General features: G+C 39.7%; 3 protein-coding genes across 7 annotated transcripts in view; 1 reads left to right on the top strand and 2 right to left on the bottom strand.

Annotated features, from left to right (window-relative positions):
• Nucleotides 1-663: 663 nt before the first annotated feature.
• LOC141801494 (dihydrolipoyllysine-residue succinyltransferase component of 2-oxoglutarate dehydrogenase complex, mitochondrial-like) lies at nucleotides 664-9566 on the bottom strand. The gene is made up of 15 exons (XM_074684543.1): nucleotides 9409-9566; nucleotides 5320-5353; nucleotides 5028-5070; nucleotides 4775-4839; nucleotides 4621-4695; nucleotides 4482-4537; nucleotides 3385-3493; nucleotides 3072-3212; nucleotides 2889-2962; nucleotides 2706-2803; nucleotides 2488-2618; nucleotides 2320-2393; nucleotides 2147-2230; nucleotides 1837-2004; nucleotides 664-1698 (listed from the first exon to the last, which is right to left on the bottom strand). Exons 1-15 carry the CDS (start codon nucleotides 9469-9471, stop codon nucleotides 1564-1566), a joined length of 1350 nt encoding a protein of 449 aa, XP_074540644.1. The 5' UTR covers nucleotides 9472-9566; the 3' UTR covers nucleotides 664-1563.
• A 580-nt stretch (nucleotides 9567-10146) lies between these two features.
• Nucleotides 10147-16671, top strand: LOC141802129 (prospero homeobox protein 2-like). The gene is made up of 5 exons (XM_074685580.1): nucleotides 10147-10294; nucleotides 10473-11823; nucleotides 12205-12306; nucleotides 12769-12963; nucleotides 15632-16671. The coding sequence occupies exons 2-5, from the start codon at nucleotides 10522-10524 to the stop codon at nucleotides 15797-15799; spliced, it is 1767 nt and encodes a 588-aa protein (XP_074541681.1). The 5' UTR covers nucleotides 10147-10294; nucleotides 10473-10521; the 3' UTR covers nucleotides 15800-16671.
• Nucleotides 12680-20259, bottom strand: part of ylpm1 (YLP motif containing 1) — a 28466-nt gene continuing 20886 nt past the window's right edge. For 4 of the 5 annotated variants that reach the window (XM_074685575.1, XM_074685576.1, XM_074685577.1 and 1 more), the window contains 3 exons: nucleotides 19569-19690; nucleotides 19173-19359; nucleotides 16500-18731 (listed from right to left, as the gene is read on the bottom strand). In XM_074685575.1, coding sequence (XP_074541676.1) covers nucleotides 19213-19359; nucleotides 19569-19690 — 269 coding nt within the window. In that variant the 3' untranslated portion in view covers nucleotides 16500-18731; nucleotides 19173-19212. Of the gene's footprint in view, nucleotides 12896-16499; nucleotides 18732-19172; nucleotides 19360-19568; nucleotides 19691-20259 lie in introns of those variants that run through there. The other variant, XM_074685578.1, reaches the window with a different exon arrangement.

The following is a 20259-nucleotide window of genomic DNA, read 5'->3' as shown; positions in this document are numbered from 1 at the left end:
ATGGTAATCTAATATTTGGGGTTTCTATGTTCTCACAATGAATTCTGTGTTTTTTCTCCAAACAGTGTTGTTCAGACGTTTGTGTAGGTGCTGGCAGAGAAACAAAGACGTACATTAGGACCCATTGTCCCCCGTGATTATTAAAGTAAACAGAAATAGTGAAGGGGTATCATACACAGCTGCACACACTCGAGGCTGTGTTTGTGAAGTGGCAGAAAGGACCGATCAACCCTCAAGACTTTGTCAGACATGATCCCATTATTTGGATCTTCTCAAGAGCAGAGCGGTGGGCCGAGTAATGAGGCTTTGAAGATCGGTGTTTGGCTCAGAATTCATAGGCAGTATTAAATTTGGGGGCAAAATAGATCTGGCATGAGATAAAATAATCCAGCCAAGTAGTTCAACGAGGAAAATGCTCACTTCATTATCCACACGCTTCCAATTTGTCATACTTGTATTTTTGAAATTGCTTTTTATGGACTAAGGCTGGACTTAGAGGAAGGAAGTTGTTTGTTCTGTATGACTAAAGAAAATAAAGCAACAAAGTGCATGTGATAAGTCCCATGAGTATGAACAACTTTTTGTTTAAGATGAAAAAAAGTTTTTTCAATAGTGGACTAATCAGTCTAATTTGTACAAAGTAAGTGTGCAAGGCTAGTGGTAAATAAAAGTCTTCAGATGTTTAATGTTTTCAATTGGTTCTTTAAATAGGTACAAGGATTTAATATATAGGACGGCACAAGAAAAAGATCTCCAATCTCATAGCTCAGCATAAGAACCAGCAGCAGAACTGTGTGTTTTTGAACCCTCCAAGCCACACACTGCCCTCAGAGTAACAACATTGAGATTATATATATGTATATAAAAAAAAATCTGTCCTTTTTTTTATTTTTACAGTTTTGGCAAAACTGAATTCATGTGTCTGTGTAAATAAAGCTCGGCAGAGACACTTTGTGATGGCTTCAAACGGGTATGAAAAAGGCAGGATATGGTTGACGAAGTAAAGCAGGAGAAGGTTTGGGATTCTTTTCTTTCAGTTTCTCATAACAAGGACTACGAGCAATCCTCTTGATTGTGTGTTAACATTAAAAACATCTTCAAGTAGTTTGCTGAGGAAAAAGTGCTTCAGGAGCACCGACTAATGAGCAGAGAAAAAGTCATGCAGCTGACTTTTGCCTGGAAAACCATTTTGTTTCATGGTTATACCACTGCTATCTCTGGTTTTGTACGTCCTCCTGAAATAACTAACCAATGTGAGCATCTGAAGCCTGTGGATACCTGTCAGTTAAAACATGTAAATGTAAATCTCTCCGCTTAATTCAAGTGTAGCAAGTAAAGCACAGAGAGAGTACACAAAGCGATTGATTTCCTTTCATTCAGCCAAGGCTTGTTCCCGGGGAGTGACTAGAGATAATGGATTGTAGATGAGCTCCACCTGCAGTCGGACTGAACACTTAAACAGACAGAGGCTGTGTAAGTAATTTGTGCGTAATCTTTTTGGCGTGGAGTTCACTTTGTGCAGCTGAGATATCTTTGACTAACAGTGCTGTGTGGGTAGAAACATCACATATCCAGAAGCAGCACTCGAGGATCCTCCACCACAGCTTTGATCTTGCGTAGGAAAGTGACAGCTTCTCTGCCGTCCACGAGTCGGTGGTCATATGTGAGGGCCACGTACATCATGGGTCGGATTTCAACCTATCAGAGGACACAGCGGTCTTATTGTTGATCACAAAATGAATGAGTCATGTTTGGAAAACAAGTAGATCCGTTTCAATCCGTCTTTAACCACAGAACAAGTTTTGCTACCCAAGAGAAATGAAACTCGAATCTTACATTTCCATTGATAGCCACAGGGCGGTCGAAGATGCCGTGCATTCCCAGGATGGCAGACTGTGGGGGGTTGATGATGGGTGTGCCGAACATGGAGCCAAACACTCCACCATTACTGATGGTGAAAGTGCCTCCATCCATATCCTCCACGGCCAGCTCATTATTACGAGCCTTGGGCACAAGACAAAAGTGATCAAATCCAAAAGCCTGGTCCCCTAAGATCACAAATTTCTGGGACTAACTTTTATCACCAAAACGTTTGAGATCAACAGAATGATCTTACGATTTCTTTTACCACCAAACAGCTTGTTACCTTCACTCCCAATGCATTTATGGCTTTTTCAATGTCAGCGAAGTTCATGGTCTCCACATTACGGATCACTGGTACAACAAGCCCCTACAACAAACACACATTACACAAGTGTGTTTAAACTTACCGAGCCTTTGATATTAAAACTGAAGATTTTTCAGAGGCAAAAGTCTTACCTTTGGAGTTGCCACGGCGACGCTGACATCTACATAATGTCTGTAGATGATTTCTTTGGTTGTATCATCGATAACTGAGGAAAAAAAAGTTGTTTTAAGTTGCAGGAAAAGGGGAGGTAGAGTCTCACACACAGATACAAATAGAGGAGGTAAGTCTCTGTGCCTCACCAGCATTGACAGCAGGTTGGTCAGTCAGAGCGTGCGCTGCAGCCTTGACAAACGCAGACATGAACCCCAGTTTGATGCCGTGCTTCTTTAGGAAAGCCTCCTTTTGAGTGGCCCTCATCTGCTGAATGTTACTGGTGAGGAATATCCGACATATCAGCTGGTTTGAGATTGAACATAGTCCTACCTCGCTGATACCTGTCAGGGACCTTCTGGCTCACCTCATGTCCACTTCGTTGAAGGTGGTCAACATGGCACAGGTGTTCTGAGCCTCCTTTAGTCTCTGGGCGATCCTCAACCTCATGCGGTTCATCTTCACCTGAGCAAGAGAAAAAAAACGAATTATTGCAGACCATGACAAAACATCAAAACATGAAAAATAATTGTTATAAAATGTGAATTACCCTGTTTTCTCCTCGGGCCCCTGCTGCTGGAGGAGCTGGTGCAGGAGGTGCAGCACTTGGCTTGACGGCAGGAGCTTCAAAGAGACAAATCATCACATCAGGTCTGATCAGGACGTCCTACTCAGAAACCAAGAGCAAGCTCAAACTAATGAAGAGATTTTTCTGCTAAAGATGGCAACACACCAGGTCTGGCTGGAGCAGCCTGTGGTGGCACTGGAGACATGGTGGCGTGGGTTGAAGCAGGAGGTGGTGGTGATGGTGGAGGTGGAGGGGCTGCAGCTGGGGTCTCTGCAGCTGGGGAGGGGGCAGCTTTGGCAGAGACAGCTAAAAATATTGTTAGGAAGGAAGATGTAGCTGTCATGGTTTATACGAGCTGAACCAGCACAGAAAAAACATAGGCAGCAGTTTTCTGAAATTTAAAGAGATGTCTTCAGTTTCAGTTTCATCCATCTCTACTGAAGTGATGAAACAGTGACTGCTGTTGAACTTGCCCTACCTCCTTTCCGGAGTTTGAAGAGTGGTGTCCCCCCTTCCACCTTCCCTCCATCAGGCACCAGCAGCTCCTCAATGATGCCAGCTGCTGGAGCGGGGACCTGCACGGAGGTCTGGAAGAACAAAATACAGACATCAAGAATTTCATTCACACACTCCTTAAAAAAAAAAAAAAACATGTTAGGACTGATGATCAGAACCAGAAATACTTCATTGATCCCTGAGGTAAAAACTACATCCACTCATAAGAAACATAAATAGGGGAGGATGGGTGCGGGAGAGCTGGGGGGAGCCAACGTGCTTGGCGCCCCGTTCCAGACTTAAAGTGATACTCCAGGATGGAACAAGTTGGGTCCTATAACAAGGTTTAGGGCAGAAATTACCCCTACAGCAGTGTTTTTGTGCAGCAGAAGCCCAGAGCGCTCGCATCAAACACCCCCTCCCTGCTCCTCTGCTGGTTTCCTCTGCACTCAGACGGGTTCATTTTTTACTTGACCAAAAACACAAATAAACGGACTCCCACCGAAAAAATCTAATATTGGTCTGCATTCACGCTTTATTTTCAGCCTGTTACTTTCACATGAAATAACCGCTAAATAAGGCTCTAGTTCTCATCGTGTCTCTTCGTCCTGGCAGACTACCTGCGTTTGTTTATATCTGGCATGCCACGCGCACGGACTGATACACTAAGCAGCGAGCGCCTCGTAGCCAGCTGTGGCTCTGCAGCGGACGTAGCGCCGTTTTTACGACACAATGAGAACTAGAGCCTTATTTAGCGGTGTTTTTGTGTGAAAGTAACACACTGAAAATACTCTAAATAAAGCATGAATGCAGACTGATATTCGATTTTTTCGGTGGGAGTCCGTTTATTTGTGTTTTTGGTCAAGTAAAAATTGGCCCTGTCTGAATGCAGAGGAAACCGGCAGAGGAGCAGGGAGGGGGTCTTTGGTTTGAGCGCACTGGGCTTCTGCTGCACAAAAACACTGCTGTAGGGGTAATTTCTGCCCTAAACCTTGTGATAGGACCCAACTTGTTCCATCCTGGGGAATCACTTTAAGAGCAGGACGAGAAAGAGAAAATAAAAAAGAGCCAGGTTCATACCTTATCAGTCTCGATCTCACACACCACTTCATCTTCAGTCACTGAGTCGCCCACAGCTACAAAATACACAATGAAAACCATGCAGTTCAACATCTGTCTCACAGATAGTGTAATTTATGACACTAAGTATCTCACCCACCTTTCTCCCACCTCACATCCCCCTCTGACACAGACTCTGCAAACGCAGGAGTATTCACTGTGACCACCTCGTCCCCTGCAGGAAAACGAAACAGTTCATAAACACTCAGCAGAAACAAATCCCTGCTGTGCTTCAAGGTTGTTGCTTTACATACTGTGAATAGCAGATGTCCTGAAATATCTGATGTTGAAGCAGTGTGCTGAGGATGGAAATTCACATCTATAGGTTGAGGAAAGAAACACTTTTCTTAATTGGAGAAAAAAAAATGCAAACAAAGCAAGAAAAAATACACGCGCATGCCTTCATCAGTGTTAGTGTGGAAAATGAGTTATTTCTGAAAGACACGAGGTGGTTAAAAGAGGAACTTAAAGACAGAGACACAGACAAGAGTGAGAGCGAGCACTTACGGCTGAGAATTCCTGTAAACTAGCCGGCTGCAGACAGAGGGGCCTTGAGATTATAAAATGAGAGAAATCAAGAGCTGTAAGAGGCTCTAACGTGAGAGTGTGAGGGGAGAGCTCTAAAAGCTGCAGTCGTTCATGTGTGGCCACAAAACTAGCAGCAGTGCTTTACTACATTAACTACAGTATCTGATGATCAGCTCAGAGTCTTTAGATACACTAAAGTCATACGAAAAAGTCTTCACTGATGTTACGTTTCTAAAGGGGTCTTCAGGTAGACTTCACAAATAACACTCACCTGATGCACTTTGTCGGACCAGTACGTTATTGGCCTGAGAGAAGAACAGAGGAAGAAGAAGGTGATTAGATCATTTCTCAGTCTTAAGTACTTCATTCACAATTCCTCTAACTATGGTGGACAATTGTCAAAAACCTTTAACAAACAAAATACACCAGATGTGTCGCCAGTCCTGCTCTGGTCCGTCACGGCAAGGATCCCATAGGTTTCTATTCAAGTCAATCTGTCAACTCATACTGGATCTGCTCTGTTGTGGTCTGGCTGTGTCCCTGCTCTGGCGGGTCACGGCAGATAAGGCATTGCCTTAAAGTGATACTCCTGGATGTAGAGCCACAGCTGGCTACGAGGCGCTCGCTGCTTAGTGTATCAGTCCGTGCGCGCGGTGTGCCAGATATAAACAAATGCAGGTAGTCTGCCAGGACGAAGAGACACAATGAGAACTAGAGCCTTATTTAGCGGTGTTTTTGTGTGAAAGTAATGTGCTGAAAATTCTCTAAATAAAGTGTGAATGCAGATCGATATCAGATTTTTTCGGTGGGAGTCCATTTATTTGTGTTTTTGGTCAAGTAAAAAATGGCCCCGTCTGAGTGCAGAGGAAACCAGCAGAGGAGCAGGGAGGGGGTGTTTGGTGCGTGCGCCCTGGGCTTCTGCTGCACAAAAACACTGCTGTAGGGGTAATTTCTGCCCTAAACCTTGTGATAGGACCCAACTTGTTCCATCCTGGAGTATCACTTTAATTCACCAGATGCCAGAGCAGTGACATGACAATTCACCGTAGGGCAGATTGAGCAGGACAGGAAGTTGTGCATAGAGACCACCTAAAAACACCCAGTGACTTTCAGAATAAAAGAAACCATGTCAAAACTAGATCTTATTTGGGGTTAGGAAGTTTGAGAACTTCTCATTCTCATGACTGTAGCGTTCTGGTGTCCTGCAAGGTACCGCACGGGTTGATAAACATAATCAACACACATCAGAGCAGAGCCAGACTGCTGATTGATTTAGAAAATGACAAATAAATAAAATCAACATTTCCAAAGGACCCAACTGATGTATCAGAATATCTTGTTTTGCCCTGACAAGCGTCCAAAACTGAAATATTCAGTTGAATTGGTACAAAACAGAGGACCACTGAAAAAAGAGCTAATTAATCCATTTCCAGAGTCAAATCTGGATTTTCCAGTGCTGACAAAAACAAGCTGCTCCCTCTGCACTGCTGCGTGCCATGAGTCATGTGTGTGGGCTTTTTGAGGGCAGGGCCTCTGCTGAAAAAAGGCTCATCAAGTCGTGGCTGCTTCTACACCGATGGTTTCCTTCTTGAAGTCAGTTGTGATCTCTCACAAATCCCTACTGAGGTGGGATGCCAGAGAAAGGTGGAGCTCTCAGGCACGGACTGAATCAAATAAAGCAGACGATGGTCTGTGCAGGTTTTCACTGTTCTCACTCACCAGAAGGGGGGTGTCAATTTGTGGCTGAGTAGAGCAAGACGCTGGTTTGTGATCAGATTCAGATGGTTTCTGACTACAGTCTTTGATCAATCTGTTCCTCTCAAAAGGTCAAAACAAAAACTGGAGCTGGATTCTGTTTGTTTTTTTTACTTCCCTTAATTACACACCAGTCTGTGAGGCACTTTTACAGCCTCTTTACCTGGAGCTAAAACATGTTTGTTATCCACCAAAAAAGAGGGTTTTAAATTTAAATACCAAACATCTCCTGATTTTTGCCCTTTTACATTAAACTCATCAGCTTTACTGCACAATGAAGGGAAGCACTAGAGAAGAGTGCTGTTGTACTGAATATCAATTTAAAGCTGACACACATTAAAACATGGTAACAAGCAAAAACTGTTGATTAGATTTTGTTTATTTTAACCGTAAACCAGCCAAACTCACTAAACTAGTTCCACTGCTGGAGCAGGTCTGTTTCCAAGTAACATAAACGTTTCCTTCCCTGTTAGCGCTTAAAGTGTATACATCAGTGTGTGTCAGTTTACTATGCATCTAATGAAAAAAGAGTGAGTAGATGGTTTCACAAATTACAATTTTCATCTGTTTTGTGCCAGAGTAAATAAGATAAACAGGGTATATGCTAAAATCCTGAGGTTGATTTCAATACCTTTTTAAGACTTTTTCAAAAACCTTTTAAAAAGTTTTAAGACTTTATCTCAACTTTCAGTTGTTGTTGGCATCCACTTTTTAACAGTTGTAGTTTACATTTTTTACAGAAATGTTGTAAGCTAAGGAGGAATAAAGCTTGGAAGAACAAATTAAACTAAAGGCAGGTTTATCGACACTCCAACAACAAGAAACAGCAGTTATTCAAGGCCAACTTGCTGAAGAAAATGAGAAATTATTTAATCATTTTGAAAATTTAGGTCATGTGCCGAAGATTGTGTGATTTGCTTTAATGTTGTATTTAATTTCTCTTTATGAAACTAAAAATGACATTATTTATAGCTGGTGTTTATACCGCTCACAATCCTAATTGTTGTATTTTATTGTAACTAGAGTCTTTATGTATTTTTTTTAATCTATTCTTTTTTCTTTTTGTGTTTTTCTACTGACTCCATCGATTTCTGCTGTTAACACAACAATGTTCCAGTTTGGGATCAATAAAGTAACTCTATTCTTTTCTATTCTATTCTGTTTTAGAACTTAATCGGCTGAATGTTTAACGTCCCAATCAGGGGACAGTTGCAAGGAGGAAAATAAATATTCATGGATATTTTTTGGGTCAAAGCTTGAATACCTATGAAACTTAATACCTCATAAAACCACAATTAAGACTTTTTAATACTTTTTAAGGCCCTTCATTTTCCCAAAGTTGATTTATCAACTTTTGATACTTCTTAAGACTCTGTCTGAGATTTTTGTAAAAATAATTGTGTGCACAAATGTGAGCAAAACATTGATGCTTCCACTGTGAACCAATGGCTTAAAGTGACAAATGAAACACAAGATGCTGTGTGGATATTACAACACTCACACAGGCATTCACAGTGCTAGCAGTGGGCTATTTGAAGCTGGTTTGTAAACCGTGTTTTAGCTCTCAGCTCAAAGCAAAGTATCTGCAGAGAGATGGATTGTATCTCAAAAAGCTCATTAGCTAGGACACTTGTTAGTTGAGGAACCAATATATTTGGTTAAATGTTTCTGATTTTGTCATCAGTGTCTCCGGTCCAGTCAGACTACTCAGCCTGAACAAATTGTTTAATTTAGAATAATTATGAGCTACAGCTACCCTTATACATGTTAATTAGATCTAATTAAATGGAATGATGTCTCAAAGACTATAATCACAACAATTACAATTATTTAAGTGTTTCTTCATTCAGAGACTGTTTATTTTGTGTGTTTAACTGCTCTACACAGAGGAGTTTCTGTTCATCAACATTCCCCCTTCTGCTTATAAGGTGGGCAAAATGAGAAAAGCTCCTACATCAATACACTTGTTAACTGACAACAGGGCCAATTCCAAAAACGTATTTTGGATATTAAAACTAAAAGTGGTGACAGACACACTAATAAATCTTTAATTCTTGAGTAAGCAGTGATGTTTTTATGATTAATGCTAACTTTAAGTGTCGTTAAAATTTTCAAGTAAACATTTATTTTAAAAATTCATGTACTTAATGGGACAAACTTCTATTCGTCAAGCCTTGTCGTTAGTTGCCTCTGGAGCTATCAGGTAGGCGAGACCCTTGTTTCGGCGAAAAAAGTGACCCTCTTATCTGGCGACTTCCAGCCGGATGTCTTCGTGTAGTGTCGTAGTCTCGCGATGGTTGTTTGGTTAGTTTCATACCTCAGATATATAAGTTGGGCATATCTTTATACTAAACTGAAAAACTTTACTTGTAAACAAATGCAAGGCCTCTTTTCGTGTATTTACAGTTCCGTCTACAACAACGCCTGACGCATCCGGCTGAAGGTTGCAAATAAACAGGGTCACACTTTTAGTCGTTACACCCTGCTCCATAAGCTAAAGTATGTTCGATGCTAGCTAACAGCTTGTTAGCTTGGTCTTGCTTTGGTCAATGGAAACCCTCTGAGAGCTGATAAATGAGTTTATCTCAGACAGTTATTTACGTACCTGGCTCACCGCAGACAGAGAACGACCAAGCGCCCGGTATGCACACCTCGACCCTGATAACATAGCGCTGGCTCGCGGCTGTATCCACTAACAGCGGTTGAAGGAGCGGTACGGAAGCTCGTGTTGCTTTGTAAGGGCGTCCGAGTGGGAGGAACATCTGCACGAGACGGGTTAAAAACTCTGGAGGGTCTATCAGCCTGACAAAAATGTAAAATACTTTATCACCGAGGGGAAATTAAGGAAATGGAAAAATGGAAATTTGACACTTTTACTGACAATAATGAGACACCCGTTTTTACGTTTTTTATTTTATGTTATTTTTTAAAAATGTAAATAGTAATATTTTTCTACTTTTTTGTATTTAATCTCATTTCTAATTTCATTCTTATTATTCTTATTCTTATTGCACTTTTTCTGTGGGCTGCTGTGGCAAAAAAAAAAAAAAAAAAAAAAAATCCCCTATGGGGGAATCAATAAAAGAGTATTCTATTCTATTCTAAATAACAGGAAGCCTCGTTGAATATTTAAATTAAAACTGTCAGATGACAGAACCATTACTTACACTCCTTAAAAACGGACACAATAATTATTTATTTATTGTCATTATTATTATTTGAAGTTTAATGTTGCAAAAAGTATAACCACACTGTGCCTATAAAACATACTCATAAAGAAAAATAAAACATAAGACTTAGTGTTATAAGAGTGTGATGTCTTATGCAGACATCACATAATTATGTAATTATTTTGAGCAGGAAGGAATGGGATAGGTTGGATATTAGACCACTCCTTCTGGATTTCAGAGGGACTCAATACAAATATTTGAGTCACTTCAACTGTACGCTTCAGACCTACTGTCTCCTCCTGTCCCTTCAACAGACAACAGGTGAGTATTTTCATTTTCAGTTTTGCCCCTGTCATACAAAACAAGACTAAGATCTGTAATCAGGTGCTCCATGAAAGCTCATATACTGCTCTCTTTCATCCAGACAATTCATTTTTAACTGAAATAGCAGCTGCATTCTTCAAAATTTAACAAGGTTATTTTATTTTATTTTTTACAGTTATCTCTTGCATCCTGCATTCATAAATCAAAGTGTTTGAAGCAGCGGTATGTATTATTCTTCCAACATTTGCTCTGACAGCTGCCATGCAGAGCATCCTTCCAGTTTCCAACCTGATCTCTTGTCAGGTATCTCTGCGCCTCTACCCAAAGACGGTGAGAAGATTAAAATGCTAAACAAGCAAGTTTATTACAGCAACAGTGGTACTTGTTCCAGGATGACTTGTTTTAGCCAGCAGGAGCTCAATCCAGCCATGGACAGTGGACATACATCTACCAAAAGGCATCCATCTGTTGCATCTACTTCTTGCGGTCACCCTGAGTGGAACTTTAACAGTGGCCATCAAGCAAAGCGTGCCAGAGTGGAGAGCATCATCAAAGGCATGACTGGCTCTCCTGGTATGCATTGCTCAGAAGTGATGAAAAATCAGTACGAGGAGTCAGACAGCATGGAGGGCAATGAACAGATTGAAGAAGTGCATTTACACCAGGGTACAAGTCCATCCAGCAGCACCAGCCACAGCCAGATGACAAGACAAGAGTTGCAGAGTCAGCTCAGAACAGGATTTGACAATGTGGATGCACCAACTTGCAGCTCAGGTGCAAGCAAGGAAGAGAAATATCACACCTGGAAAGACTATCTTGAAAGTTCAGCCAGTGAGAAATATACAGATGTATTTGAAAGCAGCTCGAGTAGAAAATTACAAGGATGGAAGAAGGTGAAGTTAACAAACTATTTTCACTCCAAACCTGAAAGACTGAAGCTAATGACGGATGTTTTGAAGTACGAACTTTCCAGAGCCGTCAGCAGGAGCGTTGACTCTATTTTCGAAAGCACACCACTTCTTCAGCCACTGTCAGTCAGTGAAGGAAACATCAGGGTGGATCTCCCTCTTCAGTCAACAATTTGCAAAGACAGTAAACCAAGGCGTTTGTGTGGTGGGAACACAGAGGTGTCAATCACAGATGTTCAAACAGAAGCTCTGTCTCTGGTTGTACAAAAGCCTCAACATGAGCTAGACAAAAAGCTCAACCTCCAGTCCAGGTCAAGAGCCAGCCAGAGTCCCAAACCACAAGTCCTCTTAGATCAAGAGTTGATTTTATGTGAAGACAAACTGTCTGAGGAGAGTCACCACACTGCTTGTCTGCAAGAAGGAGTTCCAGTAAAATGTCCAACGTTTAATGCACCTTGGAATTCAACCAAAGTGAGGTCAAAGGTCAACTCTAGATCTGCAAGAAGAGCGTACATTCACACAGAGTCATTGGATCCCCTGCTTTTAGAAAGCTGGTGTCATCCTCGTGTCAAGATTGAGTCTGACAGGCTGGTGAAGAACAACCTCTATGTGCTGAATGTATCCTTTCCATTGTGGCGGATGTTGATCATTCATTTTGATCTTTGAAGAGATCAACTTTATTAATCATTTATCTTTTAAGTTGCAGTCAACAGTGACAGAAAAATCACAAACATAATTCTTTATTACAGCTGTAGTTATTTCCCCCTGCCATTTGAGGTCCAAAATTAAATAAAATATCTCAATATATGTTTTTTTTTAATGGACGACTTCTAGAGCGAATGAGGTTTTTTTTTTGTTGTAATTTTCTACTTTTACAAAAAATGAGCTCTCTGAATTTAACTCTGGTTATATTTTTTTCTCAAAACTGTCAAATAATAATTAAAAAACAACAACAACCATTCTTCATGCATTTTATATTCTTAACAGTCGTGCTTCTAGGAGGGTCTCACCACAAGTCATCTGAAAAAAGCAAAGCTCATGTTCTTCTTCACTCGCTACCCGAGCTCCATGGTGCTGAAGATGTGTTTCCATGATGTGCAGGTGAGAAAATGATTTAAATATTATAGTTGAATGCACATTTTTTAAAGATACTGAATTGTAATATTAAAAGTACAGTTAAGAAACAAAATTCTATTCTTTAAAAATTATATTATACGTGTATATTTACCTGTCAATTGAAAACTAAAAAAGTTATGACAAAGTAATCTTGAGAATTTTGAATGTGCTGCATACCAGCATTCTTTGACAACAAAATACATCTTGGGTAAATAACCAGTCCAACACAGGTAGACACAGTTTTTTTTTTTTTATTTTGTCAAAATTATGATCACACACTCAGATCAGGCTTACTTACTGTACACCGCTACTTTTATAAAAGTCAAACAATAGTCTAAAATTTAACTCATCATTAAGCTTTTTTATTCTGTAAAAACGAATCATTTAAAGCTGTTGAGCTCACACGCTTTAATAACATGACCCACCTGTTTCTCCTGTCCTCTTCAGTTTACACGCTGCATCACCTCTCAGCTCATCAAGTGGTTCAGTAACTTCAGAGAGTTTTTCTACATCCAGATGGAGAAGTTTGCCCGACACGCTCTCATGGAAGGGTTGACCGACATCCGGAGTCTGACTGTGGGCAGAGAATCAGAACTTTTTAGATCTCTGAACATGCACTACAACAAAGCCAACGACTTCCAGGTAGGATAAACAGAAGACTTTTAATGTTGGTGTGTCCCACTCAGAAAGCCTCAGCGTTACTGGTTCCTGTGTTTGGTTCCAAGAACCATCACTGAGGACATTTTCGTTTTGCTTTATCATTTGGATTCACTTTTATAAATCTTAATTCTGCTTGACCATCAAATGTGATGACCCTGCATTGTAAAGGAAGTCAACCAAGCATGTTGAGCGTTAACAAGACTCTGTTAACAGTATGTACGTGTGGTCATAGACTGTGAATTTCTGTTGTAAAGAGGTTATAAAGGGTAGGTAAAAATCAGGGGAGGCATTTTTTGTTTCAGGGGCATGATATATGACATGTATTTTGAACTTTTATTATTACAATTATTATATTTTGGTTTGTTAATTTTCCTTCAACAAATCACCTTCATGGTGTGAATTTCATCAAATACACAAGCCAGGAAAGGCTACAGCATTATGCCATTGTGAAAATAATACCAAAAACTAAGACACTCAAACAAACGTGTAATGTAAACAGCTAGCACGAGATATATTTTGTTTCAAGGTCAACAAAAAGGCTCTAGACAGTAAATATCTGTTGTATTTTCACAAAAGGCCTTGACATGTGGTAAAACCAGACAAACTTACAGGGTGTGTTTATGTGAGCGGCGAGAGACTCTGATAAGTGTTCCTAACTTAATCTGAGAACTGAGAACAAATCATAGAGTTCATGCTGACCTCTTCAGATTGTCATACCACAGTCAACCATCATTCAACAGCTTCTTTGGCTCTGTAGAGAGTGCCACACGTGTATCCAATATGTGAGTACTCGCACCCCAAGGCAATAATATTTCTGTGAAGAATCATCCTAAGACTGTGACTTACTGGGTGGTTTTGTGCATATTGATGACAGGTAGTCTGATACGTTTGTTAAAATTTAACACTGTGTGTGTGTGGGTATAAATAATCATTGTGCTTCACAAAATTATCAGACCACCTGTCATAAGTATGCAAAAAAAGAAAGAAAGAAAGAAAGAAAGAAAAAGCATCACAAACTGCTTTTACTCCCATTCTTTGTTTCCCAGAGACCCTTCACTTCACCAATGTGAACAGGAGTTTCAAACTCATTTTATGTTTTTATTTCCAAATTTGAGCTAAAAAACTGGAAATCTCTGAAATGTCAGTAAATCAATCAGAAATATTAAATTAAATATTGATCATAATTAACAAACAAAAAACTGATTTATCTGTAATTTGGCATTCAAAAATAATATCATGCATTCTTCTTTTTGAACTACAGTTGTGAATTCATGAATTAAATATGTTTGATGAAAGAGCTTGTACATCCTGGTGGATAAACCTGTACAGAAACAAAAAATGTGTGAAGTTGTCAACTATATAGCAGGCTGTAAATTAGTACTTTGGTATGTGTTAAGTCTGGATAAAAATGGATTTAGTTTGACTGAAAGATTTCAGATGAGGGTGATTTGAGTGTTTTAGTCTTAATATAAGCAGATACATAACAGACACACTCAATGGGCGTTAATTTCATCATGGAAAAATCTTTGCGCACATATTAAATAACTTTTCTGAAAATTAAACTGGCTAATTTTAAGTTCTTTTTTAATCCTTCTCAAAATGCTATTTAGTATCAGGTTTACAGTAACAACCAATGTATGATAATGTGGTTAAAAGCTGTAGGGACAGAGCTGTTAATGTCTTGTACTTGTACATCATTTCTACTCTACTCCCTTCACACACATTTGTACAGGAATGGCGGAGGCTGCAGCACAAACTGGTTTGATTTGTAGGTTTATGTTGAAATTTAGTAGTAACTGAATTCAAAGAGCACCAGCCTATGATAAATAACAGTTCTTTTGAGCTACAACCTTTCAAAAATCACACATTTTTCAAAAAAAGTTAGCAGTTATGCCAACTGTTATTATAGCAAGGATGTTTTTCTGCTTTTCTTGTAAAAGATAAAAAGGAGGAAAGGTGATGATGGGTAAGAGAAGGGGTCAGGTTTGCTCACAAACACAAACAGTTGCAGGCTGGCTGTAACTGTTGCTCCTCTGAGTCCTCTTTTTGTTCCTTTCCACCCCCACTGGCAGAACATCTGCTAGTAGATGCTCATCAAATATTCAACAAATGAATGAGCAAAACTGTAGTAACAGGAAAAACAATCTTTCCCTGTTTGTTTTTACCTTAACCAACTTTTGTTTTTGACTCATTGAGACTGTTAACTACACAAAAAGTTACAAGAAAGCCTATGGGAAAATCTCTTTTGAAATAACATTTATTCTGTTGATAATCAAGAGAAAGAATTTTAAAATCAGAGGAACTGTGATTACGACAGACTCTTTTTTTTTTCAAAACGAACAAAAAGTTGGATGACTTGATATCTCATGAGTGTCTTTTTATGTTGGGTCAAGGGAAAGACAAAAACTGGACAGCATGGGAAATGAACAAAGTGAGGATGTGAAGGCAACAATAGCTCAGAGTGTGACAAAGTCAGAGAGGATTAATCCCTGTCCTTTGCCATGTTTTGTCTTGTTACTCACCTGGACTTGTACAGCTTTATCCTGACTGTATTAAACACATGTAAATCTTTACCAAACATACAGAGTGAGCAGTATGAGTGTTTCAATATATAATGTAAATGCTGCTGTCTTCTCCTGTGGATTTACAGGTTCCTGACAGATTCCTGGAAGTCGCAGAGATTACGTTACGAGAATTTTTCATCGCCATTTCACTGGGAAAGGATCACGATCCGTCGTGGAAGAAAGTGATCTACAAGGTGATCTGTAAACTGGACAGTGACGTACCAGCTGAGTTCAAACAGCACAGCTCTGGATGAGAGGACTTCATGTGCCACAGTGGTTACTATCACAAAGTGGACTTACTCATGCCTTTAGTTGAAAAGTACTTAATGCAAAGCACAATACAGGGTAAGTGTAGTGCATGCCTGCACATTTGTAGCACATGGCTGAGTTTTTATTATTTGTTGCATTATGAGATAGTTTGACATTTCATGTATTTTTGCTATATCAGCCATTTTATAGCAAAAATACACATTTTCATTGTGGTGATTTTAAAGTCAGGTGCACAGAACTAATAGTCTGCTCAAAAATAAGGTCCACACCTCATTAGTAAAAAGCGTTTTAATTTTTATCAACAGTTGCTATCACTCTGTGCATACGCACAGATACATGAATTGATCTACTTTTAAGTTACTCTCAGGCATTTACAAACGGTTAAAAACAGACATTTTTCCAAGTATACTTACCAGTAAAATCCTTCCACCCACTTTCAAAAAGATATTCTTGTTGCCACTCTGGTTTTATGTTCAACACGGTGTTCTGCAGTGTTCCTCTGTGTTAAGTCAGAACTGATGATCTCTCCTTTGTCTCCAACACCAGCGATGAAGATCCACGTAGATCTGTAGTGGGACAATTCTGGACACTTTGCTTCACATGAGCAAAGTTTGTCACTGTGAAATGTATTTTAAAAAGTGACAAAACATGTTAACACCCACAACTATTTTGGAAATAGTTTGAGAACAACAGAGGAATTTAATTTGGTTGATTTTGAACCTGATTATTATATCATAGTTAGCAAGAAATGAAACACAAATTTAAAGTATTTGATCATACAATACTATCACTAGTGTTGATTTAAACACCAGTAAACAGTTGATTCCTCGTGAGATAAGCCTAAACAACCCTTGGGATGGGGAAAATAGCAGTTGGACATTTGTACTTGGTACTTTCAATGTAGAAAACTAAGAAAATAAAATTTCTGTGTAATTAAATTTCCATCCTTTGCCTAGTGAAAAAAAAATGGACTACACTCTTTAGTTCACCATGACCATGTTATTCTGAAGACTAGTCAGAAATCACTTGTGTGCCAGTATGGCCTGGCTGTAAGCTTGCACAACCCATGAGGTTAGACCTTGAGTAGGTGGTTCTGGTTCACACATGACCTGTGGCCCCTTCAGCTGCGTTTCCACCAAGCAGTCTGGATTGGTTCAGTACGGTTCGGCACAGTTTGGTACAGTTAAGCCTGATCTCGTTTGCGTTTCCACAGCAAACTGTGCCCTCTTGTGGTGGGCGGCGTGTAAGCTGGATGCCGCAAGCCCCAGCTCTTAAACAATAGCGTGATGCCGTAGCAGCCCCACACAGTTTACCCCGCTGCCGTCAGGAGAAATGCAGCCGCTGTGGGGGTAAGTGATGATTCTTTTGACTAATCAACGGTCTGCAGTGTGTTGCTCCACCTTCCGAGAGCGGATCGGTTCAGTCTGGCACCCATATAGAAGGGTCCCAAAATAGTAGGCCGGCTTGTCCTGGTTTTGGGGGATCTGTCCCGGAATAAGTCAGTGGAAACGCCACAAAATGCGGGCTGTACCGAGACGAACTGAACCGGTCTGCTTGGTGGAAACGCGGCTTTTCTTGTGTTGCTTCTCACTGTAACCCTGTTTCCTGCTCTATACACCGCCCTGCCCTGCTCTCAATGGAGGCATAAAAGTCTTTTCCTGGTTAAATAAAATAAAATAAAATAAAAAGCCTAGGAATAAAACAAACAAACAAACAAAAAGGGTGGAAGAATTGTTGGTTTTCAGAGATGATGAAAACTGCTGTGGGCTGAGAAAAAACAACAAACCGTGGAGTTTTTAAAGGTCATCTGACTGCACTGCTATGCAGTTAGCAATGCTCTCCTTATCAAGATAATATGCATGAAGTGGTAAAATTTTTCCTTCCAAACAAACAACTCAACATTACATCACCACAAGTATCTACCAACAGTAAGAGTTCTTTATCAGCAGTGATACTACCCGACTCCTCGGCTACAAAAGCAGCTGTGAGAGTCGAGGGGTCAGGATATCTAGCAGTGTTTTAAAAACTATGACGATAAAAAAATGGTGCATACTCCATTATTATGAATAAGTTATGCCTGGATCAGTTTTTCTAAAACCCAATACTGATAGTTATACCTGGGCTCTGACAGCAGCAGATACCAACTGTTATCAGAACCGATACCAGTATTAATGAAACATTTTGTGTTACTCAATAAGATTAGTGAGAAATTGAACTTGCATGTTGCCATCAGTGCTGCTGGCAAAACAAGCCCAAAATCTCTTCATGGTATTTTAGCTCTGCAGAGCAAAAATGCACCAACCTACCAGGGGAGAGCATAGAATTGAATTATATAGATATGTGTGGATCAGCCTTTTAAAATTTGATCTATCTTAATGAGTTTGTATAAGACTGATACTCAGTACCAGGATCGGATCAAGGAGTCTCTAAGTATGAAATGAAAGATACAAGACAAGGGACAAAGTTTCTCACAAGAGTTAAACATTTAAAGTCAGATGCATATAGCAGCACAGTTTGTTTGCAACAGCCAAGCAACACATCCAACAGTACCATAAGAAACACTCCCCGAGATGGATACATTTCAAAACTTTATTTTCCTTTTTCATGTATGTACAAACTAAGAAACAGTGCTACAGGTATACGTTACAGAAAGCATGACTATTATAAAACAGCAAAAAGCAGGACTGAAAAGGCCAACAGGATACATGACCAGAAAAAAACTCCACTGGATCAGTAACTACCATTTTGTTGGAGAAGAACCAGGATGTCTGCTCAAAAATAAAAATAAAACATCTCTGCATCCTTATCGGTGAAAAAGCTAAGATTTGATGATTACAGTTGATGATGGCATGATAGGAACTACACACTGAGCCTCAGGTTTCACTGCAAGATTCAGGGATTTCATATTCTGAACACCTGCAGATAGAAAAAAAGAAGTCATTGATCAGTTTGCCAAAAAAATCTGCTTCCAATTTTTTTTTCTGTTATACAATGAGAATTACACTTTACACAGAAGAAAATACATCTAAGGCTAAAACGTGTCACAAAAAGTTAGATTTATACACTGATTTGGTAACTTTGCGAATTATACATGTTTAAGGACTTTGTTTAACACAAGTTAATTTGTAACTTCTGCTAACCAACATTAATCTTTTGTCAATTTACGTCGATGAAGGCGTGGAATAAGAGCAGTTCTACATTATAAAGTATGTCTGCGTATATTACTGTCGAAAAATAATTGTAAAAGAATCACAAACTTCTCACAGATTGGATACTCTTCCAACCTGATATCAGTAGCATCTGTAGCCTTTCTATCATTAAAAATGAAAAATTTTTGAGGGGAAAAAAGAAACGTACCTTTCAGTGAAGGGAAAAAGGGGGCATTAGATTATCTTCCTTAGAAATACTTGGTTCGGTTGAGAGCTCTTTGTGCCAGCTTGCCGCTCTCGTCAGTTATTCTCTCCCAGTCCGTCTGACCCACCACAAAGCCGATAGCGCGCTTTCGATCTGCATCTTTCTGCTCCTCCAGATCAGCCCAGCGAACCTTGACAAAAAAGGAGAAGCATGGTACCATAACCGGGGAACAGAGGAATAAAAGCATCCTAAAGACAAAAGTTCACTCTTGTTTGAGTAACACTGTTTTCAAACTGAACCGACCTGGAGTGCCTGATTTGACCTTTACGTTTTTCACATCATCCTGGTGTAAACAAACAGGTTCAGAGGCGAGCATTGGAACACAGCCTGGTTATTTACCCTTTTCTTTCCTGGTTCAGACATGCGTGTAGCATAGTCATCTGGCAGCTGGAGGAAGTGATCCAGGCCTGCCATGTCTTCACGTTTCCTCTTCCCACTGCTCCCCAGACCATCCAGCTTGTCTGTATGGAAAGAAAAATCACTCTCCAGGTCAGACTTATAAAGTTCTCAACTTCATTGCTCTTACAGTAATTTTTATAGTAGCATTTTTGGCCTGACATGTTGAACCTGTGCTCTCAGCACTATAATAAGATGGCAACGTCATGTAAAAACAAAGTACACAAAATAAATTAGTAAAACTTTACGCTTTTAAGCTAGCATGTGTAACAGCTAGTTTTCAAGCTGTGGCCATAGAGATAAGGGGCAAGATGATCAATGTGTGATTTACACCTGATACACGTGGAAATGATGATCATAATTACTGCATGTTACCATGTATCTGCTCAAGTTATGTGGAGAAGTAATGCAGTAAAATGTATAGTTTCTAACCAGATATAACAGTTCCAAGTGCTTTTCACACTTTATCGACATGTTAGTTTGACTGCTAGGGACCAGGGATGAGTACTTTTCACATTTAAAACAATATGGTACAGATGCCCAGTACCTGGCTATCAGTATTGTCACTCAACAGTACCAGTTTTCGGTACATTTCTGAGTATTTATGTGGTAATGAATATTAATTTGTTCAATA

The sequence above is a fragment of the Halichoeres trimaculatus genome, unplaced genomic scaffold, assembly GCF_033239565.1.
Source record: "Halichoeres trimaculatus isolate MK-OKI-2021-1 unplaced genomic scaffold, fHalTri1.1 fHalTri1_scaffold_13, whole genome shotgun sequence".
NCBI classification, from domain to species: Eukaryota; Metazoa; Chordata; class Actinopteri; order Labriformes; family Labridae; genus Halichoeres; species Halichoeres trimaculatus.
The sequence above is the reverse complement of the archived record's forward strand: the minus strand, read 5'-3'. Positions and strand labels throughout refer to the sequence as shown.